The sequence below is a fragment of the Gymnoscopelus braueri genome, assembly GCF_963280865.1.
Source record: "Gymnoscopelus braueri genome assembly, chromosome: 15".
Lineage (NCBI taxonomy): Eukaryota > Metazoa > Chordata > Actinopteri > Myctophiformes > Myctophidae > Gymnoscopelus > Gymnoscopelus braueri.
Window position 1 is genome coordinate 25,660,540 of NC_137620.1, and position 26,645 is coordinate 25,687,184.

Sequence of the window (26,645 nt, forward strand, 5' to 3'; positions counted from 1 at the left end):
ACACACACACACACACACACACACACACACACACACACACACACACACACACACACACACACACACACACACACACACACACACACACACACACACACACACACACACACACACACACACACACACACACACACACCCCAGTGGTGAAGAAGTCAGCTAGCCTTCCCACTCCACCCCCTGGACTTCAGGAAAGACTGGTAGGGTTTCAGTCTCCTGAATCTTCCACTTCAAAATTGCTCTCCCACAGGATCAATCAGCAAAGAGCTTGCACGTCCACTAGAAAGCCCAGGTGCAGGACAAACTGGTCAATAGTACATTAAAATAAATAGCCTAGTCCGCACACTGCAGTTGAACTTTTCAACCCGCAAAGGGTCTTTATCAGAATGAATGAATAAGTATACTTTTGAAAAATACAAAGCATGAAAAAACAAACCTTATTTTTTCTGTTTTTATTTGTTTATTCATTTTATATTTTTTCCTGTGCTATTTTTCAACTGTGTTGTGGCTCCTTCAAGGTTAAGATGCAGTTATTTCTGTGTTTTAAAATGGTTTCTTGTTGTTGCAGTATTATATTTGCCAGACCCAGAGGGTCGGCCTACATGAGGCTCTGCCCCCTTTCGTCCATACATGGGCGAAAAAGACCGGCTGTATAAAAGGGACCCTTTCTTCTCCATACATGGGCATAAAAGGGACACAGGCTGACACGTAATACGAAGTCCGTCATACGAAGTCCATATAAAGTACTAGGAATTTATTCTGGGTCTGGCAGAACCAGGTCTCCTGGTCTTGTTTTCTCCCCAGCTGTCAGAGGTGGCTTGTAATTATTCACTGTATGTCATACAGTTTGGTTCCAACTTAATTGGGAAAATATATATTTTTTTGGTTTACATTATTAAAATATATATTTAATGAATCCAAAATTAAATAATTTGTCACTCACTGAGTGACAGTCACCATCCAGTGGACAGTGTGCGTTACCCAGTCGATGGCTCGTGTTGTCAACTCACACTAGGTGGCATGACTGGATATCGTTGCTGTTGGGTAGAAGCCTTGCATCTCCATATTTCAATTGTTTTTAATACAACAGTGCTATTTTCTCTACTTTACAAAAACATCTTGATAGTGTTTCTTTGGGTTTTCTAAATACTGAACCAATGAGAAGTCAGTTCCACAATCTTTAATCACTCCTCAAAACATACCTGTTTGATTCATTCATAATATTATATTATAATACTAATAAACTGTAAATAACAATTGTTTTTTATTTATATTTATTTACTATCATTGTCCTCAACAATATTGGATTGTATAAAACATTAAATGTCACTGCTACATGAATATGGATAACTGCAAATGTGCGCAAAGGCACTAAATGCAAAGTAAATGAAAAAGTACATGTCAGGTTTGATTTTAAACTACACATCACATATTACATCAGTCAGTAAAGCATTCACATTGGAAAAACGATCTTCAAATTAACTGGTTTCTTTTCAAGCTTCTATGTTCTAAACCCACAAATAATCCAAAACTACCTCGGTCAGTCTCCCAGATGACCCAAGGTGGGACCTTGATCCTTCAAGTTCAAGATAAACATTCTGTTTCAGTTCCAAGATGAGCCTAAATGTCATAATGATTATATGAGCTGCTACAGTAATAGACAATTGTCCTTCTCATACAGTTTGCATTCACTTTTGAATAATATGCAAGCATTACAATTGATGTGGACAGTGTTTAAGAAATAATGTACTTAACTGGAGCCCTGTGGCTGTGCATAACACAAACAGACGTTTATACTTGATAAAACATGAGATCAATGACAATGATCAATACATCTAGCTATGATATTGATGCTGTCTTGGCAACCCACCCCACATTCGTCAGCATCCATCTGATGACAACATTCCCAATTCAGCTGTCAAATTAGTCTCAGCTTTGACTTGAGCCTCATATGACTAACACTATAGGGTCGGATAAGCCAGAGAACTACTAATTCAAAATCTGTAGCCAGTCACAGGTGCAACGCAAGATGGAAGGGTTTGAGCTAGAAGCTGAGGGAGACCACGTGAGAGTTCAGAGGTCAACTTTTGTCTGGGTCAGTTCCCTTGCAGTCGTCACTCTATCCATGCTGGCCTAGAGGCTTGGGCTCAAACTCATTTAGACTTTGTCATTCAACCTTGTCATTCGCGACACACCATTACAATAAAGTATGAATTAGCCTTAATCGTGTCCCTGTTCCCCGTCAGAGATCCCAGTCTGATTCTGTTTGGTTTGGTCCTTGCGTGAAGAGTCCAGGGCAAGCTGGATAGCCCAGACACTGAGAGGTCTCATGTAAGCCAGGGAGCGATAGATGCCCTTTTCACAGTATGCTTCAGGTGTTTGGAAGGCCATGCCCAGTCTCTCCCACACGGTCCGATAGCAACCCTCCGCTGTACGAAGTCCTTCCTCCAGCATGCCCTGAGAGGACAAACAGCCATCGGAGGGGGAGATTAGACTTCAAAACACCAATGTTATAGTGTTCATGTTACAAAGTAAACATGAACACCGAAGTGAACATTTTATTTACACAGTCAAGAGTAGCAGGAGTAGCTAACACATGTACACATAGCAATTAAACATGCTTTACATAAAACATCAAGCAAGAGAAACATAGCAGGACATTTGAAATCAGTAAAAGTTAAACACCTATCCTACCTAGGAATAGGAAACACCTTTTCAGGACACAGAGCATAAATAACTGGAGTAAAATTTCTTGGTATTAGTAAGGACTCGAGCAGCAGCATTCTCAATCAAAAGCAGTTGTCGACGGGGTGATTTTGTCACTGTACATTTTGCAGTGCACAGTGCATTAGGAGCAGTGCATTTTGAGCAGTGCATTTTGAGTTTAAGTGCGGAAGCAGTTGTAGACGTTCAACAGTCTAAGGAGTCGGCTACAATTGTATATATACGTGTAAGGAGGGATTACAGCTTAATTGCCAATATTCAGACAAACACACACTTGCCTCATAGATCATAGTGGCTGACAGTCCGTACACCACTCCGATCCAGACCTCATCTGATTGGACACTGGAATGGTCAGGCACTCCTTCAGGACGCATGCCGTTGACAGCCCCCATCTGGCCTCCAGCGAAACTCATCACATTCAAGTCAAATACCGACTTCAGTGCACTGCGAATCTTCTCCTGGGGAAAAGCCTTGGGAAAGAGGAAGTGAATGTTGGGACCACTACCTTTTGAAAAGAGTATCTCCTGACGTTGTCTTTATAGTGCCAGCTGCATGTATTATAAGACCGTAAGAAAACAGCAGATCTAACGACCTCTTAATGTTGTGCCTGAAATCGGCAATTTTTGCTCATTTTGTACGACACTGTCATACGACCAAGTATAAAACTGCGTTTAAGTGGTTAACCACTTAACCCCTGTATACTTCAGCGACAGGGATCCATCAGGGGTCTATACATGGCCCCCTCCTTTATTCAAAATGCTAAATCATACTTAGCCGGAGATACTCGGGATACACAGAGGCTCTCTGCACCCTCACAGTGTCCACCCTAGCAGAGAGGCGCACTCAACTGTGTCTCGACTTTGCCAGGAGGCTGTACAACTTCAGAAATTGTCTACCCTACCCCCCCTTCAGGAAGGAGATCTCTGGTCGCCTGATATTGTCCTTCTAATGTGTGAGCAGGCCGTGTTTTTTCCATTTATCTTTTCATTTATTTTTTATAATTATTTTGGAAAATGAAAAATGTATAAATAAAACTAAATAAAATGAATGAAAAAAGCAACAAAAAAAAACAGCCCCCTCACGTATTAGAAGGACACTATCAGTCACCAGAAGCAAGGACAGGTGTTTTCGATGAATCTATCATGGTTAAAATAGTTTGAAGTTACAATGGGTTTGTATAGGAAGGGGGCGTGTCTGATAAAAAGAAGGTCAATATCTGTGAATACTTAATCAAGCAAATTAAAAACTGTCTGGGGTGCTCACAAAAGCCAGAGTAGATGTTAAAATGACCCCAAACATGTTTGAAAGTGAAATATCCCTTCAATAGGGACACTTGGGTTCAAGTAGTTAATATGGAACACAGTGCTTTTGTCTGCTTGTTTTGTGGTGGCTCTTCAACTGAGTTGACTCAAGCTATGAATATGACCATATATCATAATAACCCAGATGATGCATGGCTTCCTCTGTTATCACAGACAGGGCAGGGTTATGAGTCATCGCTGTCACAGGAGCAGAGAAGAGAGCAGGGCATGCGAGTGTCTGGGATCACACATCCCTTATTAGCGCTGAAGCAGTATTGTTGCTGTATCAATGTGCAATATCTATCTTTATTTACAACTACATTTAATGTAGCATGTCTGTGAATAAGACTTCGCAATTTCTACATTTAGTCGCTCTGCTTTGAATCTGTTGCACACTGATTTGTAGCATGTCATCTCCACTGAACTGAACACCAGCATGTGATCTCTCATGATGACATTTTAGCCCATATCTATTGAACATGTGTCACAGCTATCTAGATGACTGACCTGGAACTCCCCTTCCCCCAGTCCGGAGGCCCTCAGGAACCAGTGTCCAGCACACTGGTCTGACATGACGCTGTTAGACAGGTCTCTCCCACTGCTGTCATAGTTGTAGTACTTGCCTGAAAACATAAGCATAAGAATATTTTATTTAAGTCTAAAAGAGATACTAAAAAGAATACTAAAAAGAAAACTAATTATTTCATTATGATGGTTACAAATATACAAAAGAAACGCATAGGCCCTAATTTTTTAATTATGATGGTTTTAGTCTAAGAAAGTTGTAGAGTAGGTTCAATTGAACTTCAGTCAACCAAGCCCTATTTGTACAGTTCAAGCTTCACACAATGAGGAAGGTCCTTAGACCTGATGAAGGTCTAAGGACCAAAATGTTGTAGTCCTAGACAGTGTGCAGAACCTTCCTCATTGTGTGCAGTTGGACTTTTTTTGTCCTTTCCACCTGTCGTCAACCACATAGGTGTGCCATCTGCCTTTTATCCATTTTCAGTTCAAGCTTGCCATCTTTATCAACCATTTACACACAAGTAGGAATAGTTGACAATTAAAAATGGCTGTCTCTAAAACCAATTAAACAATGGGGGGAAAGAAAAGCTAGATTTACTCATAAACTTACCGTTCCACAGCAGCTTGTCATAAGCAGCACTGCCTCTGTCCAGTATGTCTCTGAAGCGCTGGTAGGCTGCCTCGTCCTCCATCAGTTTAGCCATCTTGCACATCACACACACCGATGCCAACCACAGGCCCCCGCAGTACGCACTGACACACACAAAAGACAAATTCAAACTAATCACATGAACTTACAAATCACTGCCAACAGGTGGCACCACACTACAGTAAGAATGGAGAGAGCAGAGAAGTATGCAACAGCTGGAGAGAATTCAGACAGATAAAAGATAAAAACACAAAACAGTCATTTTCTTCAAAAGGTACATCCGAGAAAAGGATAAAGCCTCTGTCAGTCTAGACTTTGCCGTATATATAATGGGAGGGGGTTACATTCGCAGCTTTGAACCCTCTGCATCTACACTTATCTAAATAAACTAGAGCCCGATTATCTTTACCACTTTCATCACTCTGATCTGATCAAATCTTCTTGAGTTTAACTTTTTAAAATGTTGGTTAAATAAAATAATGTTCAGTTTATATGTGTATTCTATATTTACCTGTTTGCTTGTCATTGTATAATTAAAGTTAAATGTTATTTTCATATATTGAAGTCTAATATATATATATAACCTTTGAACACAGGCTCAGCTCCCTGCATAGAGCCAGACCAACAGTTACAAATAACTCATCATGGAGCAAAACCTTTTCCTGCATTTTTTATTTTGTTTTTGTCACTGTGGAAAAACTTGAGTCATGCTTCTTGCATTTAGCATTCCTGCTCTTGCCATCTCTCTCTCTCTCTCTAACACTTCATAAGCTTGTGTGAAATGGAAAACCATAGTAAAAAACCATAGTACCCTCTTTCACCTTGTTTATGGCATTATGTGAATTAAGGGTTTTAAAATTGGAGTGTATCAAGTTGCTCCTTTTATTCTTATATAGTGTGTATCAGTATATCATTCATGACACTGAGATGTTTAGTTAGTTAGTCTGAGGGTCAGGTTGGGTAAAATGTACATTCATTCCTCTGTCCAGTTCTGTTGTCCATACAGATTCCTCTTTAAACCTCACCTGGGTCCAGTAACAGTCCTATTTAAACCTCACCTGGGTCCAGTAACAGTCCTATTTAAACCTCACCTGGGTCCATTAACAGTCCTATTTAAACCTCACCTGGGTGCAGTCAACAGTCCTATTTAAACCTCACCTGGGTCCAGTAACGGTCCAGCCATCATATGTCTGGTCAGCGTAGCCTGAGTTCTCTATTAGTCCGTCACCGTCTAGGTCAAACTTCATCTCTGACTCCATCACAGCCTGGAGGAACAACCACAAGGAAGCCAATAAGAACAGGTACAGTATCTGAGCAGGTAACGCACACATCTATTGGTCAGCCCTTATTATTATAATGTTCTGTTTTCAGCCACGCCAGCTGTGGGGCTCTAAGGATGGCAATGTCTGTCAAACAGCACTGCCCAAATGAGATATCTCCCTTCTAAGGATTGACATGGAATTAGCTGTGCATCTTCATGCTACCTGGAGGATGAACCCTACTAAATGGCCTCTAGTTCCACCCTTATGTGGTCATTTCCACTTGCATTCATCTGTGCTCAAACCCCTACATTACATGAAACAATAGTGAGGCATTACATTTTGTTTAACTCGGTTCCACAGATAAATATTGTTAAAATAGCCAATCTACAAGCTTGTAGATCGTCTATTTTCACAATTTGTGTCTATTTCTTATATTATTTGACAATTTGGCCAATGTTTGACCAGTTTTTATAGTATAGTTTGATTACTTTTAATGCAGTAATGGTATTTTTCTTTTCTTGGAGGTATTAAAAAGGTCTTAAAAGTCCTTAAATTGTCATCTGGGGACCCCCCTGAGGTCCCGACCCACAGGCTGAGAACCACTGACATAAAAGGTACAATTACTGTTCAGTTCATCCCACCTGACAGATAGGCCACATGTCTTTGAGGTACTGGGAGTCTTGGGTGAGATGGAAGTCCCTGTACACCTGCAGGACAAACTTCAGGTTCAGGTCTTTCCAGTCTGCAGTGTCATGGATGAGGTAAGCATTGACCCTCTGCCATGGCTCATCATCTGAGGAAAGGGGCACAGGTTTGTTCTATAAAAAAAACTTTGACCCATTAAGACCTGAGGCCGATTCCTACAAATGTCTTCTAAATCCTAACAGTTTTCTGAAAAAACATACTCAAACTTTTTCATGTCAAGGACCCCCAAAATTGTTGTTTGGCCGCGGACCCCCGTCCCTGGAACATATTTTGTTCCAGGGACCCCCATAAGCAAAGATTTGAGTTGAAAATGGGCGCTTAAAAATAAATAAATATATATATATATATATATATATATATTCAAAGATTTGCACAAATTTTCACGATTTTTCTAAAATAGCAGATCTACAAGCTCATATCGTGGCACGAAATGACACGCTATGAGCTTGTATATCTTCTATTTTTGAATAGCCAACGCTAAAATCTAAAATGACACAGATGCTTTCCCGGTTTTAATGGATTCATCTTATTTATTTGATGTCTGCCTTTTGAAGTAGGTTTTAGACACAGCTAACAATGTTCTTTCTAAACTCCCTGTCGTGAATAATTCCATTGATACGTGAATAGCGGTGCTTTAAGAACTGCTTACTCTCATACCTGGGTCTCCTATGTCATGAGGAACCACATTTTTGGCCTTGACGGAAGAATAGCGGCCACTCATCAGATGAAGCCTCTCAGTGGGATCATGCTGAACCACGCTGCCCGCTTGGAAACAGAGGGAGGATAGAATGGCGTTTTAAAAACCCCAACATTCAGTCAAAACCAAGAACCTGTCACTGCAAACATTTCCCCTTTCTAAGATTCTGATACTGATTCCGATTCAAATAATCGCATCATTTAACGCGTCAAACCACTCAGAAAACAGCCTTCCACTCACCAATGTCATACTGCAGGCTCAAGGCCAGTTTGGGCCACAGCATGATGAGTGCAAAGGATGCGTAGAAGTGCACGTCATATGTGTTGTACATCCTGTACTCCTGACCTGAGACGCAAGACATATTGGCATCAGTACAGGGGATCAAACTTGACCATTAACATTCAGCAAGCATTCACCCAACAATTGAGATATCGACTTGTTTCAAAGTGGATATGCCTTTTTGATTAGGGCTGTCCCGTCATTGTTGATTAATCAGTTGGTTTGGTCTTAGCCAACCAAGACTTTGTAGTTGATTAATCATTTTGGTACTGTATATATTCAGCAATATAGCATATGTAGTCAGCAAATGAGTCAACTAAGAATTCTGGTGTGTGTGTGTGTGTGTGTGTGTGTGTGTGTGTGTGTGTGTGTGTGTGTGTGTGTGTGTGTGTGTGTGTGTGTGTGTGTGTGTGTGTGTGTGTGTGTGTGTGTGTGTGTGTGTGTGTGTGTGTGTGTGTGTGTGTGTGTGTGTGTGTGTGTGTGTGTGTGCGCGCGTGTGTGTGTGTCTGTGTGTGCGCATTGTTAGAGTGAAGAGGAGTACGGCTTTAGGTAACCATATCCAGTTTAACTCTTTTCTCTGATACTGTATGTCATTGTTGTAATATTGAAAAATGTAACAAAACCAGGGATCATCAACATGTCTGTACAAGTCTAGCCACGTGTCAGTGGTTATTTTGGTTAAAATGTGTCTAAGAGTCTAAGTCCATGACTACACCAAGGTTTTTGACTTGGCTAGAGGTGTTTAACATTACCGATCGGAGTTGGGCGCTGACTTTTAATCTGTTTTCCTTGGCTCCAAAAACGATTATTTCAGTTTTGCCTTTGTTTAATTGAAGAACATTATGTTGCACATCCAATTGTTGATTTGTTCAATGCATTTACTCAGTGTTTGTATTGGACCATAGTCCTCTAGTGATAATGGTTATGTACGGTAGATTTGTGTATCGTCTGCAGACACTTTCTGACAAACCACAAATCATTTGACTAGAGCTTTCCAGCAGACATAGAACTGAGAAAAATAAATAAGGAACTGAAATCTCAGCCATATGTATTGGTGTACCATACATAGGTACATAGGTGCATATTTGTGTATCGTCTGCATAATTATGATAGCTTATTTTGTTGTTTTCCATAATCTGAGCAACCTGATGGTGAAGAAAGGGAACTTGGAAAGACACTTGCGGACAAACCATTTGACTAAATTTCCAGCAGACAGGGAAATGAGAAAAATAAATAACCTTAGGAACTGAAATTTCAACATTTTTTTTCTATACAAAGAAATCAATTCACGCACAATCGATTTTAAGTCTCATAAATATATTTTGTATTATTGTTGACACTTTTTTCATAATTTATCTTTTCTTTCATTCATATTAAACTATTGACTTATTCTCTTTGCATTATTTGAATTAGCGATCTATAAGATGAAAAGGCAGTGGCTAAATAGATCTCATGCCCCAAATGATACTACTGGTATAGACACTATGGCACATTACGAGTCCATTAGTTTACGTTTAGGGCTAGTCATTTGTGTTTCTGGTCAAATTATTGACCAGTTATTTTGTTTGTCTGTGACAAAAATATAATATTGATAAGAAATGTCCACCAGCTGTCATGGTTATGACCACTGCACATAACATTTGCTCGCATAATGAGTTTAGTGCAACTCAGCTATACGATAAACTGCTATGTCTTGTGTAAGGGCTATTTCCTTGCCACTCACCCTCTAGGTAGGCAAAGCGTCCATACTCCTTGACGACAGAAGGCTGGGCAGGCAGACCCCCATCCTCGCTTCGTACCCCACCGCTCACATCACTGTCCTCTGGGAGCTCCGTCCACACCGTCCCTCCGTCCACCACAAAGTACAGCTCATTGAACAGGGCCGACTTGTACCAGGAGGGGAGAGAGCTACGGCACCAAAGAACATTTACAAACAAAAGGTGAAAAGAGCTACTAAAGTAGAGAGATAGGCAGTGGTGGGGAAAGTACTCACATTTTTTACTTAAGTAAAAAGTATCAATACTGCAATGTAGAAATACTCTGTTACAAGTAAACGTCCAGAATTAAAAATGTACTTGAGTAAAAGTACAAAAGTATTGGTATCAAAATGTACTTAAAGTACCAAAAGTACATGTCCCATTTCACAGGTTTTCTTTTGAAAATAGCAGATCTACAGATCTTTGTGTCCGGGTAGCTCAGTCGGTAGAGCTCTCGCCCTTAGACCACAAGGTCATGGGTTCGATCCGGGGCACCACCAACTCAGCGTATGAGCACCACGGCTTGGGTGCGGAAGTCGTGCGGTAAGTACTGGGAGCTGATGGTAGGTGTGGCGCTCCACCTCAGCAATCCATCTCCCAGGGGTCTAGCGCATTGTACCGGGGACAGACTCCCGCATGTTATCGGCTGATACTGACAATAAGCCACTTCCGATCTACTTATTACAAGCTCACAATGCGTCGCATCGCATCACATTGTGAGCTTGTAGATCTGCTATTTTCAAATGGTCGAAATGTATATAGGGCTGAAGTGGTTACTGGTTTGTAATAATAATCAAAATCTACAAAGTAACTCAAGTTTTCAAACTCAAGTTTTTAGTGAGGTAAAAGGACAATATTTGTCTCTGAGAAGTAGAAATAAAAGTATTGAAAATTTGAAATAGTAAAAGTACCTCAAAATTGTACTTAAGTACAGTACATCATTATGCACTCCAATTCCTTGACCAATTACCCTGTTGGTTGACTAGAGTTCACGGTGCTTACTCCAACCTCGCAATTTGCAAGTCACTCTGGATAATAGCATCTGCTAAATGCCTAAATTGTAAATTATAGTCCACATCTATGCCTCAACAGTTTTGAAAACCTTTGTAAACCGAAACAGACTGATGATTAATATATGAAGGGGCATTGAAAAAAATGGCTGTGGAAAGGTTAGTGATGCCTTCTTCGTCGTCCGGAATTGACATGGAAATTCCACTGCACACCTGTAATATTTGTCACGAACAATGGTGAGATGAATCAATAAAGATACACAAATCGCTCATGGTGTGGTTTAATGTTTGCAAGTATTGGAAAACATACACCTATACACCTCGTAAGAGTTGTCTGAGTGTCTGTCTGTACTCCATATACATTAGAAAGTTACATCGTTTATAGACGGACTGCCAGTTAACTTGTCTTCACAAACACCTGGGGCCTGTTCCTCAAAAGGTGAATTAGAGCTAAACCCTGGCTTTACCACCTATCCTGGCTTAATTTAGCCAGGATTAGAGCTGAGTCGGTTCCTCAAAAGGTGAATTATCTTGAAGATTAGTTTAGCCAGTTCACCCTGGCTAAGTTTAGCCTTATCCGATTCCTCAAAAGAGAATTGAAGCAAGCCTAGCTTAGTTACCATGGCAATTTAGCTGTGAAGTTAGCCTGGTCAGGAGCAGGCTAACAGCCAAGCTTTATTAATCCAGTGCCTTGTTCTTCAAGTTTTGTGAAATAGCTGTTAGTCCAATGACTCCAATCATAAACCAATGAGTTTTTCTACACTTATTCAATTCTTATGCGAAAATCTAAGATCTACAAGCCCGAAATGTTTTTGTCTTATGGCGGCCGGGGGTCCCCGGCCCCCCATGGACCCCCGCCCCCGTGGTCCCCCGCCCCCCCATGGACCCCCGCCCCCGTGGACCCCCGCCCCCGTGGACCCCCGGACCCCCGTGTACCCCCGGCCCCCTGTGTACCTCCGGACCCCCGTGGACCCCCGGACCCCCGTGGACCCCCGGACCCCCGTGTACCCCCGGCCCCCTGTGTACCTCCGGACCCCCGTGGACCCCCGGCCCCCCATGGACCTCCGGACCCCCGTGGACCCCCGGCCCCCCATGGACCTCCGGACCCCCGTGGACCCCCGGACCCCCATGGACCTCCGGACCCCCGTGGACCCCCGGACCCCCATGGACCTCCGGACCCCCCGTGGACCCCCGGACCCCCATGGACCCCCGGACCCCCATGGACCCCCGGCCCCCTGTGTACCTCCGGACCCCCATGGACCCCCGGACCCCCATGGACCTCCGGACCCCCGTGGACCCCCGCCCCCGTGGACCCCCGTATACCCCGGACCTCTGTTGGGGGTCAACGGGGGTCCGGGAGTACACGGGGGGCCCGGCCCCCCGTGTACTCCCGGACCCCCGTTGACCCCCGTTGACCCCCGTTGACCCCCGTTGACCCCCGTGGACCGTGGACCCCCGGCCGCCAAAAGGCAAGCTTTTCCCTTGTAGATCTTCGATTTTAGAAATTAGAAATTAGAAAATTATTCTAAGTGTTTATAATTATAATTCCAACATTCACTTAAACTCCTTATGTTTAAACCTAACTGAATTATATATTTATGGATTTGTATATAAATTAATTGCATATTTTTGGACAACTTGTGCATTTAATTTGTCGGCAATACTTTGCCACGCTTTCTCCCTGGATCTATATTTATTGCAGCCGTGTTTCCTTTCTTGATTATTATAAATTTTACTTCCTTGTAAGATTCCATGAGCTGCTGCAGTGCTGCTGTTCAGCCACAGAGAAGAACGTCGCTCTGGTTTTGGGCTCCATGATTGGTCAAGTTCAAGGATTCTGCTATCGACTTTCATGGTCTTTTATAGAAATAAGTGAAGCCTGGCTTCATTATCCTGGCTCGACACAGCCTGGCTTGACAAGGCCTAGCTCGACAAAGTCGCTCCTTTTCAGCCTGGCTTGGCGTTCCAGGAACCGAATAAACCAGGCTATACGGACCCGACTTTGTCAAGCCTGGATTTGACTTAAATCCAGGCTTATTTAATTCACCTTTCGAGGAACAGGCCCCTGGTTTTACCAGGTCCAGCATATATGAATACCATATGCGGCTTACTATTAGAATCTTTACCTTGGCTGCTCAGTAGCCTCAATAGAATGGAATGTTCTGCCACTAAGCACAAATAAGATAAGAGAGAACCAACTACAGCAGACATGGCTTCTGTCTGCAAAGGCAACATAATGAGCATAGAAAAGAAACGATTACCGTATCCTATATTACTACTACTGTATTAATTTTCCATCACGGCATACCTGTCTTCCAGTATGGGCCTCTGCCACTCCTCGATGCTTCTCTCCCATTGTCTGTAGTGTGTTAAGGCGTAGTGACTGAGTGAGGGAGACGCGTCGCCCTGTGTCCCAAAGTAACGGGTGTATCTCCTGTGAATAGAAGTGTGAGAAGCTGATGCTAGCATTGTTATCATGATACTAGCAGAGCATTTCTACACTCTGGTTGGTAGCTGTTATTAGATATTAGCTATTGGTGGGTTTTCTTTATGAAAGAAAGAGGTATCTGTAAACTATTACCAGAGTGCTCTATGGTTATTAAGTGTCCAATTGCATCACACCAAATTACACCAATTACGTCCGAGGAATGTGACTGCCAGGCATCCAGCATGTTATGCTGAATTCAGTCTTATTTCCCAAGTTTTCTTATTCGCAAAATGTCTGTGGTGGAGTGCACACTGCAGAGCAATGAATTAATTGTTTTCCAACAAGTTGTGTTGCAACACTACAGATGTCCCCCATGATTTCAAAATAGCGAGAGTAACACCTCTGTACAAAAAAGGAAGGGAGGGGGAACTTGTTTATTGTTCATATTTTTCTTTTTGATTTCTAACTGTTTATATGATGTTTTGCATAGTATTGTATATTTGTCTGTCATTAAATGTTTCGATGAATTGAGTACAAAGGACCCCAATGGAAACAAGCTATAGGTTTTCTTGGGTTTAAAATCCTCTTAGCAGAACTTGTATTGAACTGTTCTTTACTGTGCTTTTTTTTTGCAAACTGCTAACAAAGTATTCAATCAATCCATCAATCAGTCTTCAATCATCTGCATAAATGGTATCACCCACATTTGTACATAATTTGACTAAGTCAGACTTGCACTTTGGTGACTTATACTGAAGGCTACCTGACGTGCACCCGTTCCCTGGAACCGAAGGTGATCTTGGGCATGTCCCAAGACAGGCTGAACTCCAGGGCATTGTGCCCCTGAGCAGGTACTGAGCATGCAGTAGCCAGGGCTGCTGCCACCGTCTCTCCCTTAGGGGTGGGCGGGCTGCAGCCTAGGGTTAGCAGAAAGAGGAAGATATTAGGGGTGCAACAGAACTAATCAATTTAATTGATTATAAAATACAATACATTAAAAAGAAATAGTGAAAATAGCAGATCTACAAGCTCACAATGCATCGCAATGCGACGCGTTGTAAGCTTGTCGATCTGCTACTTTTGCATGATACTGTTGTAGGACGAAGTATAAAATAGGGCTTTAGTGGTTAATCAGACGAAGATTTAGTTCATTATAAAAATCTGATTTTATTTTGTGTAAATTTGTTGATAAACCGTATACAAGTTAAACATTTAAAAGATTTAAAGACAAACTTATTTCAAGATTATTCAGTTAATCAAAAAAGTAATCGATAGAATAATAAAATAATCACTAGCTGCAGCCCAGAAGGTATGTCTATGATTGTGAAAGGGAATGGTATGCTGTCTGTCGAGGCATGCTTATCATTTATTCTTCTTTCATTTCACAATGCCACGTGTTCATGTTAGATTCTTTTACAGCTACGCTGTGTTCAACTCCAACAAATACTAAAGAATCCATTATGCTCAGTGGATCACAGGATTAGAATTCAATTCTGTTCACATATCCATGTCCGTTCTGTGCCTTCTGCAGACTGACCGGTAGGTGAGTCCAGCCGTCCATCTTTGATAAGGTCACTCCACAGGCCTCCACAGGTTCCCTTTGGACTGAATGCTGTCTGGTGACTGATCTCCCGGTCAGGCTGTTAAGATGCATAATGGTGCACACACACACACACACACACACACACACACACACACACACACACACACACACACACACACACACACACACACACACACACACACACACACACACACACACACACACACACACACACACACACACACACACACACACACACACACAGTAAGCAGTATTCAGCACAATACATTAATAAGCCTAATGTTTAATGAGCTCTAAGCTCTTTCAAAATATCTGAAGCTATAGATCCTAAATCTCAAGGTAATTCCTCAGCAAAGCGCTGGTGCAATGCGTTCTTGTATTTTCAAATCTACACAGGCAACTAAGCCAATGTCCAACCTGTTCTCGCGCTGCCACGCACAGAGTGTAAGGGTTCACTGTAGGGCAGTGGTGCAGCAAGACCCCGGACACGGCCTCCCCCTCCTTCTCTAGGTGGAATGGTTCGTTCCAGTGCCCACCTCCCTTGTCGTCCTTGTGGCCCGACCCATTGACCACAGTGAACATGATGGACACATCCAGAGCATAGTCATTCCTGTTCTCTATGTCCCACACAAACACTGCCACTGGGAGGCTGGAGTCCTGAGGGAGGGGGTGAGAGAGCGAGAGAGAGAGAGAGAAGGAAAGATAGACAGAGACAGACCAACAGAGAGACAGACAGAGACAGAGAAAGAAAGAGTGAGAAAGATAGGCAGAGAGAGATATTTAAGCCTGAGAGAAAGAGTTAGAGTCAGATGATTTTCTTCTTTAAACTTTATTTGCACAATTTACCCAAAAAATTATAAGCAGTAAATAGTGCACGGAGAGACAAAACAAACTGGGCTTATTTGTAAAATAATGTGTTTAAAATGTGTTGTGTGTGTGTCGTGTGAGGAGAAAGAGTGCTTAAAGGGGCAAACAGACAAAACAGTTTAGTATGAAGTATTTTATTCAATATTGTTAAGGCCCATGTTAGAATCTTTTTCACTATGTATGCAAGACAAGACAATAATGGATTGAACAGAAGAACATCCTTGCTAAACACTCGAACACAACACCAAATGAAGAAAGGCAAACAATCCAGAATGGGGTCAGTGGGATACGTTATACCTGCTGGAATGTGCTTTTATTTTGCATTACCTGATAGTCGTGTGGGATGACGGGGGAAACCTGTCTGCAGGTAAGGGTGACGTTCTGTCCGGGCAGGTGGTATACGGTCCAGGCGCGGGGGTACAGGGCATGGTAGAAGGCATACTCCCCGCAGTAGCCCCAGTTCCAGCCCTGCATCGTAGGGGGGCGCTCTACCGACAGCACCTGCTGGTAGACCGTCTGACCGCCGCGGCGTAGACACACCGTGAACTAGAGAGAGATGGAGGATGCGCAAGTAGAATTTTTTGACCCGTGTTCATTTGAAATGAAAATAGCCAATCTACATGTGTGTCGCATTGTGACATCGTTGACAACATTTAATAAAGTGAATTTTCTTCAATTCTTTTTAACATTTTCCCAAAACATGGATTAATGTGGGTTAACATTTGTAATAACATATTTCAACATACTGTGTAACTTTCTCAATTAAACCCATTTTTGATATAAGCTTTCACATCACTGGTATATTTTTCACAATAACCATTCCTCATAAATGTGTTTTTGACAACTTCTCTAAACAAAGAATATCAAACATATTAGACCAAAACGAAATGCTTGTCTTTAGAAGAAGGGATTAAACATATCCCCACCAGTCACAAAAATGAATGACCAGAGGGGTATTTTCAAAAGAGGAATGGATTTCCTCTCCATCTCCCCAGGAAATCAAACCCTGTGCGTTGGTTGGGCAACAATGTGACAGTGACATACGCATGTCTATTTGTTATGTGTTTTTTGGGTTGTAGCAACAATGTGACAGTGATATTTGTCTATTTGTAGGCGTCGGTTGGGTTGTATCAATAATGAGTCAGTGACACGTGTTTGCAGTTCGCATGTAGTCCCACTGGACTACATACTTGTCTGTCAGCTTTTCTGTCAGCTTTTCCCCCCTCCAGCCTTACAAATTGCACAAAATGTACACTACACTGAGGATTTTACAGTGTACACGTTTTTAATTGTTTACACATTGTCACTGCGGTTGTAAAGACATGTTTTTTTTTCCTTTATTTGACAAAAACGACAGGAAATGGGGAGTGACATACAGCAAAGACCGTCGGGATCTTGACTGAATGGGTGTTGTTTTGTTTGTAGATTCAAATGAAGTCTGAAAGCATCCCGGATCCATAAAGCCACAAACATTTGTCTTTCGGACACTTATGGGCTGTCCACACCAAGCCCTAACTATAAATATATTGTTTTTAAAATCGTTCCAACTCAAATGGATGCCAGAGTCCACACTGACAACTATAACGACAACAGTGGTGAATGATGCAGATGGTGTATAGTATAGTTATAGTTACAGTGCTTTGTGAGGACGGGTAGTACAACATTTCTACCCATCAGCCTAGCACTGCTGGATGTGTCAGTGGCTCAGGAGGTAATCAAAAGGTTCCCGGTTCAAACCCCGGCTGCTTCCGGCTTAGTGTCAAAGTGTCATTGAGCAAGACACTTAACCTCCAACTGCTCCCAATGAGCAGATTGGTGCCTGGCCCTTGCATGGTTAACGCCGGCATTGGTGGTGAATGTGTGTGTGAGAATAGGTGAAATGTAATGCACATTGTAAAGCGCTTTGGAGAAAGACGCTAAATAAATGCGCCATTTACTACGTACCTGGTTAGCTATGACGGTTTTGTAGTGGTACATCCCTGGGTTCATTTGCCATCTGCAGAACTCCCCCCTCCAACCTCTGGTGATGGTGCCTCCCCCAATGCCTCCAAGGGGAGCGCCTGCATAGTTGTTGTACCAAAGAAAAAGTACAGGACTGAACAATGGACTTTATGCATTCAAAGACTAGCAAGGCGTGATGTGTGTCTGGCGACAGATCATGCTAGATGCTACAATGTACTCTTGGCTAAAAACACCTACCATATATCTGACGCAAAGGCAGAGCGCGGAACATGTCAATGAAGGGAGCCTTCTTTTCCACCTGGGTCTTCTTGTACCACCATTTCAGATACCTGGCACAAACAGACACACGTGATCCGATTACTTTGGGTCACTTCCTGTTATAACAAGTTACAAATGTTTGCTTGATACTTTCACAAGGTTTTCACAACATTGGAGAGAGGACCCAAAACAATCACTGAACAAAACAAGGTTTTGGATGTAGGTGTATAGAGAATGGACACTCCACACAGAGACGGAATGACAGAGACTGGACATTCCACAGAAACTATTGCAGCGGTTCCCAAACATTTTAGCTCGAGACCCAATTTTTTTTTTTTATGTCTCCCCAGGACTGAAACTAGTGAAAATAGCAGATCTACAGGCTCACAACACGTCGCGATGCGACGTGTTGTGAGCTTGTAGATCTGCTATTTCTTAAAAGTATTTTCCCTCCTCTCATTCATGGATTTTTGTTTTGGAAAAATGTTTGATTTTGTTTTTAACTTATGGAAAATTGTACATTTGTGAAATCATAATAATTAAAAAACTAAATGTAGTGGAAAAGAAATAATGGCGTATTTTCTTGCGACCCACAAAAATGGCTCCGCAACCCACCGTTTGGGAAACACTGAACTATTGGACACTTCACACAAAGAGTGAACGACAGACTGGACACTCCACACTCCGTTTCAGTTTCTGCCCAATCACAACGGCACATTGACTCAGGAAAGACGATATGCGAACTAGGCTGGACAAGAACTAATGCCTAAAGTGTCTAACTGGAAGAACAGGGCTACAGATCATTCCGGTAGGCTGGACAACATGTAACCTTGTACTTCCTGTACTTCCGGTTAGATACTTTAAGCAGTAAGCTAGTTATTTTCCAGGAATTGTGACCTCGTGAGAAGGAGATAAAACAAGGTTAGAAGCTAATTGGTCATGTGCCGGTTACAATTAGGGATGCTCTCATTACTTTTATGGGCTAACTGACATTGCAAATTAACGCATAATGTAGCATCACACAGATGCTCTTTGAAAGCAAGCTCTCTTCTCTAACCTCTTCCTGTGTCTATTCATACACTGTTAAAGTAGAAATGCAGCCACAGCTGTTTAAATGCATTTAGCACTCTGAACTAAAGCTAGAGCCAGCAGCATACAATTCACACACACATGCATACATACAAAAAGGAATAGAGAGACAAGAGAGAATCTGTGGGACAGCTAGATAAAGGCAGGAATTGTTTGTCGTGCTGCGTGGGGTCAAAGTGGCACATCCAGTGGACGGGTGCTTGTTTGTGCACATGTCACAGAGACTACCACACCATGGTCTTCACGTGAACTAATGATCAGGGTGTGCTGCAATAGGGCAAAAACAAGCCAACGTTATTCTGGGTGAGGTCTGAACCTAATAGGCTGCCTTATCTGCCGTTTGTGCCAAGATAGAAAGACAGATAAATTGTATTGATCCCGCAGGGGAAATTCAGTTGCCAATGGCAGTACAGCAGTAAGAAACACAGTGCAGATACAGGAGGGAAAGAAAGGAACAGTATTCAAACCAGTTTCAGTGCAGTATCAGTATGTAGACGAGACAAATACAGTATCGTAACAGAAATGCCATGAAGAGGGACAGCAATGGATTCTTTATTTTGTGTTTTTGATTGACTAATTCATGTAGACTATAACATGGGCACATACAGGCTGCAGTGTCAGTAATTACCTTTACACTACAAGCGTTTAGCTGTCGTTCATAACCAGTCGAGTACAATGAGCACAGCAGTATAATCAACTGCAACACTGGTGCAGATAATGTTGTATGCAAAGCAGAAAAGTGCTGTAAAAGTAATATTTCAAAAGTATAAGAAGAGAGCTGCGTTTATCTTTTCGTTACATTAGTAACAATGCAACGGTTTTGTGTGACTGGCATTGGAAAGCTCGGTCACAGAGGCATGCCATTGTGGCCAACCACTCCAGCTTTATTATAGGGGATCAAGAGATGAATGGGATTGCTTTTGACCATGTGTTGTTTGAAGCTGTGCCAAGTAAACTATTGATAGTCTCTGGATAGAGCCATTGCTCTCGTTTAGAACCTTTGAATATCTGCCAGATCTTCTAGATCAACTTCAAGATCTAATGTGTTTATGACATCGTAGTAGTCTCGTCTCACTGCGACTGTGAATGCTACGGACGTTGTACCGAGTCTGTCCAGACTCAGACTCAGATAGATGAAGATAGTGGAGGGTTTCCTCTAGAAATGTTTGTAGCTGTGGGAGTAGTTCCAGTTCTCACTCAGTCCTGTTCTTCTTCTCTCTCCCACTCACTATCAACTGCACAAATTGTGGCATGACTTACAATTTAGGCATTTAGCACTCTCTGAACCAGAGCAACTTACAATAAGCAAGGTACACATATGTCAAATGCAGAGAGACAGTGCAGTGCCTCAGTAAACTAGGATCACACGTCAACCAAGAACATCTCTCTAAATAACATGCTATCTAGATCAGGGGTCAGAAAGTACGTTTAGATGGTGGGAAAGAACACAATCTCTGGCTAATTTAGGACCTAGAACATGCGTATAGAAATGTGTGTAGAATAAAATGTTACAGGTGCATACAAGAATTGCTTGTGGAATCATCTTGTGCAGGTCACCTTGAATGTGGCACTTGGAGGATGTTTAGTTCATCAAAAAGTTTAAAAAGAACACTTTATCTGGAGACAAACAGTCATTCTCCTTTTCAAACTAGAGCTTTTTCTTGGTTCAAGGTCTCGTCTTAGAACAGAGAGAAACAATGTATCGTTTAAGGCATGCAAAACACATTTTTGGTTTGTTTTTAAAAAGTCTACAGAGGCAAGTTGACAGTGAAAACATAACATTCAAAGAAAGGAAATAGAACTATGTGTTCATCCTACTTGGTTTTATCAATGCAAAGCCATTGCTGTCAATATCCTACATTTGTGGGACTGTCAGTCAGATATTGTAAATTATTTACAGAATAATTTGTTGAGCCAGATATCATCGCTTAGTTTTGGCCCACCGGCCGCCTGTTGCCTAACACTGATCTAGATTACAGACTTAGACTTAAAATTCATACATAATAATCATTATATATGAACACAATGTGTTAGAACTGCCATTGATTGGACTACATACAAAGTCCAGATTAGGGCTGCAACAATGGATTATTATCTTAGCGATTATTCTATCAATTACTTTTTAGATTAATCGAATAATATATAATATTTTTTGTGAAAGAATTGTAATCGATTATGTCAAAGTCAATTATTTCGATTACTGAATTTAAAGACATGTACAAACAACAATATGTAGAATGTATTTTCTGTCCGTGTATGTCAATTGAACATCATCTCTAGATATCACAAAGTCCTCAAGCCTAGAAATAATTATAATAATTGGACAAATAAAAGAAAACTCCAGGATATAACTGAAAAGCAACTGAGATGTTTAGTTTCTCCAGAAGCCCTTGACCATACAATATGATTGTATTTATATGATAAGCTTACATTTCCCATCACACACCATTATGCACTGTGCATTATCCCCCCCCCCAAAAAATAAATAAACATAATTCTATTTTCTTTTAATAATCAATTAAATTAATTCGTTCGATTAACTGCTGCAGCCCTAGTCCAGAAATGATTTATCTCTCTCTATCTTCTTGTTATGATTGTTTGTTTTTATATCAGTGTGATCACATTTCTAAAAGTGATAGGCCCATGGCTGCATTGATGTAGCTGAGTCACTGGTTAAATCTTTAGGCCTCTGACTGGTAGTAGGCCAACTACTGCTGCATTGACAATGCCATTCACAATATCATTGCTGTAGCACTAACTCAACCATATCTACCATGACAATGATTAACAAGTATTGCCATGGTGACTGACTGTGGAATCTTTTGAGGTAATCTGTTTATGTTGATAGAGCCACACCTTTGAAACAACTATTCACTCTGGTGTTATGGGATCCATAGGGTTTAAGCTATTAAGTCTGCCATGTATAGTATTTGTTAATATGTAATGAACAAATCAAAGGCTCTTTACCCTTATCCCTTTAAGACCTGAGGCGATTCTTTAAAAAAATCTAAATCCTAACAGTTTTTGGAAAAAAATCTAAACATTTTTTTTTCACGATTTTTTCAAAAATAGCAGATCTACAAGCTCGTAGCGCGGCACTCGGTGCCGCGCTATGAGCTTGTAGATCTGCTATTTTTGAATAGCCTAAAGAAATCTAAAAGTGACACAGATGCGTTCCAGGTATCAATGGGTTAAACTAAGGTGCAGCCCAGGTGACAGTCCACAAAAGCATGCTGCTGAAAGAGCCCACGCCAAATTGTGTAATTTGGCGTGGGCTCTTTCAGCAGCATGCACAACCACAGTGGATTTGTTGAGTTAATATGAAACAATAATGAGACAGTAAAACATGTCATGTAAATGATAAGACAAATGTGTGCACATGATTGGAAGTAGATGTTTGGCAGATCACAATGAAACGTCCTTAGGGCGAGTGAAATTTGTAACTATTATATCACAATATATGCATATTAATTCACCAGACGAGTAGGACCTCTGGTACAGAGAGCATTCCGTCCCTTGGAGGCCTAATCACTTAGTACTACCACCTGATCCAGGCTCCACACCCAAACAGTACAAGTCCTAAAGCAGCCACCTGCCAGATTATTTTGTCTGACTGGTTCCATAATCATAATTTTATGTGCCGTAGTACGACGGTGTCGCTTGCCATGCGATGGATGGAGTATACATTAAATACAGTTTCAATAGAAACACAACTTGATCAATTCTACTGTATGCCTCTGCCATCAAACTGCATTGTAAAGATGTTATGAAAGCCGAGATAATAGAGGATGTTGTTGGCTGCATGCCAAAAGGTAAATTCTAAGGCTATACTTCCTGTATGGATTATTTCTCATCCCAAATGCAAAAAGAGTCGTAGGGGTGTGGGGAGATGGATGAAGTATATTAGTTCAAATGAATAAATACAAAGTTATACAAAACTGCAGTTGTGTTTCCTGACACATTATGTGTATAGCAGTTCAGGTATAAGAAAATAAAAACAAGTTTTGGGGCCATATTGTGTCAGACTCACTCACATACAGTAGAGGTAGGATTACATTTCACACCCGCTCTCAGGTGTGTGCTGAGACACATGACACTAGACTAGAAGCCCCAACTCACCAGCTCCTCTTCCATGGTAACATTGGCTATAGTAGCACAGCAGTTTGCAACAGCATATTAACCTCTTAAACCCTATACTTAGTTGACAGGAGTCCCTCAGGGCTCAATACTAGTCATCTCTCAAGAACAGATTCTGCTCTGCGTTTGAATCTGTCGGGGGGGGGGGGGGGGGGGTTCGTCATATTAACTCATTTAACAATAGCCTCCTCGGAGCAGACAAAACCACGGAAAGATATTCACATTTTAACTTGCTCTTTCATCATAGAAACAAGTGGGCTATACTAGTGACTTTTCTGTTTTCACGCTACATACATACAGTATCTTTGCTGCGAAGGTTTCCCCCAGAATACAGATGCTAAGTGGTTAACACATTAGGACCGGGGGAAGCACTTGTGTCATTTTAGATTTCTTTGGCTATTCAAAAAATAGCAGATATACAAGCTCATAGCACGGCACCGAGTGCCGCGCTACGAGCTTGTAGATCTGCTATTTTTGAAAAATCATTAAAATGTGTGCAAAATCTGCAAATCTTTGAATATATTTTAAAACGAACATTTGGAACTCAAATCTTTGCTTCTGGGGGTCCTTGGAACAAAATATTTGGAGATGGGGGTCCGCGGCCAAATACATATCATTTTGGGGGTCCTTGACATGAAAACGTTTTAAAACCACTGATGTGGTTAAATACCACCTGAGGGTGAGGCCAAACATTATACAAATCAACAGTCAACAGACAGCCCGAGTGAGTGAACGTCTGATATTACCTGAGTCCAAGGCCAATGTGCTCCAGGATGTTGGACAGAGAGACATCTTTTGCTTGAAAGGGCTTTCTCTTCTCCTTGAACTCGTGCGCCAGGCAGATCCTCCAGCCCTCCTTCGGTACGTGATAGCCAGGTTCTTTGGACACATACGTGCTCATGAGGTCTGCTGTCGATTTCTCGCCCCAATCCATAGTGTCTTCTTCACTAGGGTGCCCTGCTAAAGGAATGGTTCTAACCTACTGTTGTCTTGTCACTGCAGGCAGCGAGACGTCACCACCTGTTGTAAACAAACAATAACTTTAGCAATTGTGGAAAACTTTGAAGTGCTGTAACTACGCCCTGTATGAGTTATTCTGTCTAAATCGTCCACTGGACTATTCCACTTGCCAAGCAGTACTCGAAAAACTAGCTTTGAATACCTGTGGGCTGTGGAGCAGGTGAGTACTAGCAAAGTGTTCTTCCTTCCAAGTGGGAGGACCAATAACTGCCATATACTAATAGAGAATGTCCACATAAGCATTTAGCCGGGTAGAATTCATATTTTTGCCTCCATGCTGAACGTTGGAGAACCCTACAGATTGTAACTTTACAGAAAAAAACACAAACCCTTTGCAACAAGTCTAAATCCTGGGTGACATATGGTCTGTGTCAGTTTAGAGATATTGGTAACAGGCAAAACAGTGAAGTCTCCAAGTATCTGCAGATCAAGTTTGAACCAGAACCAGTAGCAGTGAGCAGTGGTGGAAAGTAATTAAGTACATTTACTCAATTACTGAACTTCAGTACAATTTTGAGGTATTTTTACTTTACTGCAGTATTTCCAAATTTCAGTACTTTTACTTCTACTTCACTACATCTCAGAGGCAAATATTGTACTTTTACTCCACAACAATTATATGGAAAACGTTGTTACTAATTACTTTGTAGATTTTGATTATTACAAAACATACATTAACCACTTCAATCAGCCCATATACATTTCTGCCATTTGAAAATAGCCGATCTGCTACTTTCAAAGGTTTTTAATATATTTTACACACATGAAAACTTGTGAAACGGGACATGACTAACAGTACTTCCACAATGACTTTCACTTTTGGTACTTGAAGTACATTTTGATACCACTATACTTTTGTACTTTTACTCAAGTCAATTTTGAATTCTGGACTTTTACTTGTAACAGAGTATTTCTATATTGCAGTATTGATACTTTTACTTGAGTAAAAAAAAAAGGAGGAGAAAAAAAGAGTACTTTCCCCACCACTGGTGAGACGATCGCAGAACCTCAAGTCACCTGTTAAGTTGCAGAGCAGAGCAAGACCAGAGCCCCGCCAACAGAACAGAACAGAACCGGGGGGAGCAAGTCAACCAACGGTCATGTAACGTTAGTTAGCTACACCGAGCCCAGTGCTAAGTAACGCTGCCGGGTCCGGGTGAGAAGAGCATCACGTCCCTCCCAGTGCGATCGAGCAGCAACACAGTGGCAACAACAACAATGTCTACCCGGCCGTTATAACACGGTTATAACTGTGGGTTCGCTGTCATTTGAGTGTCACTGTGTGTGCAGCATGCAGCAGATGGCTGTGTCACAGCTCCATGTAGAGACGCTGCTAGCAGGGCGCTGCTCTGACACAGTTCCCTGTTCACTTTAACCGGAGCCTCCTGCTGCTGCGAGGCCAAACCAACCTGCACTGGAAACATAGGGGGGATTCGGCCATAGTCACACAGTGGTGTAAAGCAGTGGTTCTCAAACTATTTCATGTCAAGGACCCCCAAATTGACACTTAATATCCCGCAGACCCCCATTTGAAAAGATAAGCCAGGGACCCCCATGAGAGAAGATTTTTACAGCTCTCTAGCAGTGATTTTCAACCATTTTAATTTCAAGGACCCCCAGTTTAACATGCATTAGGCTACGGACCCCCATTTAATTACATTTATATCCCTGGGACCCCAATTTATATTGTAAAATCAATGTTAATTTAACTCTGAGAGTGTACAAATGGAACCAAATGGACCCGTTAGGGTCCATTTGGTTCCATTTGTACACTCTCAGAGTTACAGACCCATAAGGGTCCATTTGGTTTATATCCATCATTTAGCTGGGGACCCCCTGGAACCCCCTCAAGTACCCCTGGGGGTCCCCGGACCTCACTTTGAGAACCAATGGTGTAAAGTAACTAAGTACTGTACTGTATGTCCAATTTTCAGTACTTTTACATCTACCTCATCTCAGAGGCAAATATTATACTTTTACTCCACTACAATTATTTGAAACTTTTAGTTAGATAGTTACTTTGTAGGTTTTCATTTATTACGAAACATGTAATACATGTTATTACATGTAAAACATGTAATAACACTTCAGCCCTGTATACATTTCGGCCATTTGAAAATAGAAGATCTACGAGCTCACAGTGCATCGCGACGTTATATTATACCTCTATGATCGCGACTCATTGTGAGCTTGTAGATCTGCTGTTTTGAAAAGATTTTTATGCATTTGAAAACTTGTGAAATGGGACATTCTGCATAATGAGTACTTTTACTTTTGGAACTTTAAGTACAGATACCAATACTTTTGTACTTTTACTCAAGTACATTTTTTATACTTGTAACAGAGATTATTTCTACATTGCAGTATTGCTACTTTTACTTAAGTAAGATATGTGAGTACTTTTTCCACCACGG

At 41.6% G+C, this 26,645-nt stretch overlaps 1 protein-coding gene across 2 annotated transcripts; it reads right to left on the minus strand.

Annotated features, from left to right (window-relative positions):
• Positions 1-1,162: 1,162 nt before the first annotated feature.
• gba2 (glucosidase, beta (bile acid) 2) lies at positions 1,163-25,591 on the minus strand. Of its 2 annotated transcripts, none has more exons than XM_080451886.1 (18): positions 25,249-25,591; positions 23,958-24,231; positions 17,965-18,056; positions 17,710-17,825; positions 16,093-16,311; positions 15,316-15,555; positions 14,872-14,974; positions 14,098-14,251; positions 13,215-13,340; positions 9,863-10,047; positions 8,101-8,205; positions 7,821-7,928; positions 7,100-7,251; positions 6,355-6,461; positions 5,158-5,300; positions 4,530-4,645; positions 3,000-3,191; positions 1,163-2,454 (listed from the first exon to the last, which is right to left on the minus strand). In XM_080451886.1, exons 2-18 carry the CDS (start codon positions 24,143-24,145, stop codon positions 2,218-2,220), a joined length of 2,583 nt encoding a protein of 860 aa, XP_080308012.1. In that variant the 5' UTR covers positions 24,146-24,231; positions 25,249-25,591; the 3' UTR covers positions 1,163-2,217. The 2 variants fall into 2 exon arrangements, with proteins under 2 accessions (XP_080308012.1, XP_080308013.1); XM_080451887.1 differs by having other exon boundaries at positions 25,216-25,591.
• Positions 25,592-26,645: the final 1,054 nt, after the last annotated feature.

Bases quoted from the DNA above. Each gene is read 5' to 3' on its own strand.
- gba2 (XM_080451886.1), bottom strand. From the start codon at position 24,145: ATGGATTGGGGCGAGAAATCGACAGCAGACCTCATGAGCACGTATGTG. The intron at 18,057-23,957 runs GTAATATCAGAC...TGTTTGTGCCAG, and splicing joins CACATTGGCCTTGGACTCAG to GTATCTGAAATGGTGGTACA. The intron at 14,252-14,871 runs GTCAGTCTGCAG...TGCTAACCCTAG, and splicing joins ACGGCTGGACTCACCTACCG to GCTGCAGCCCGCCCACCCCT.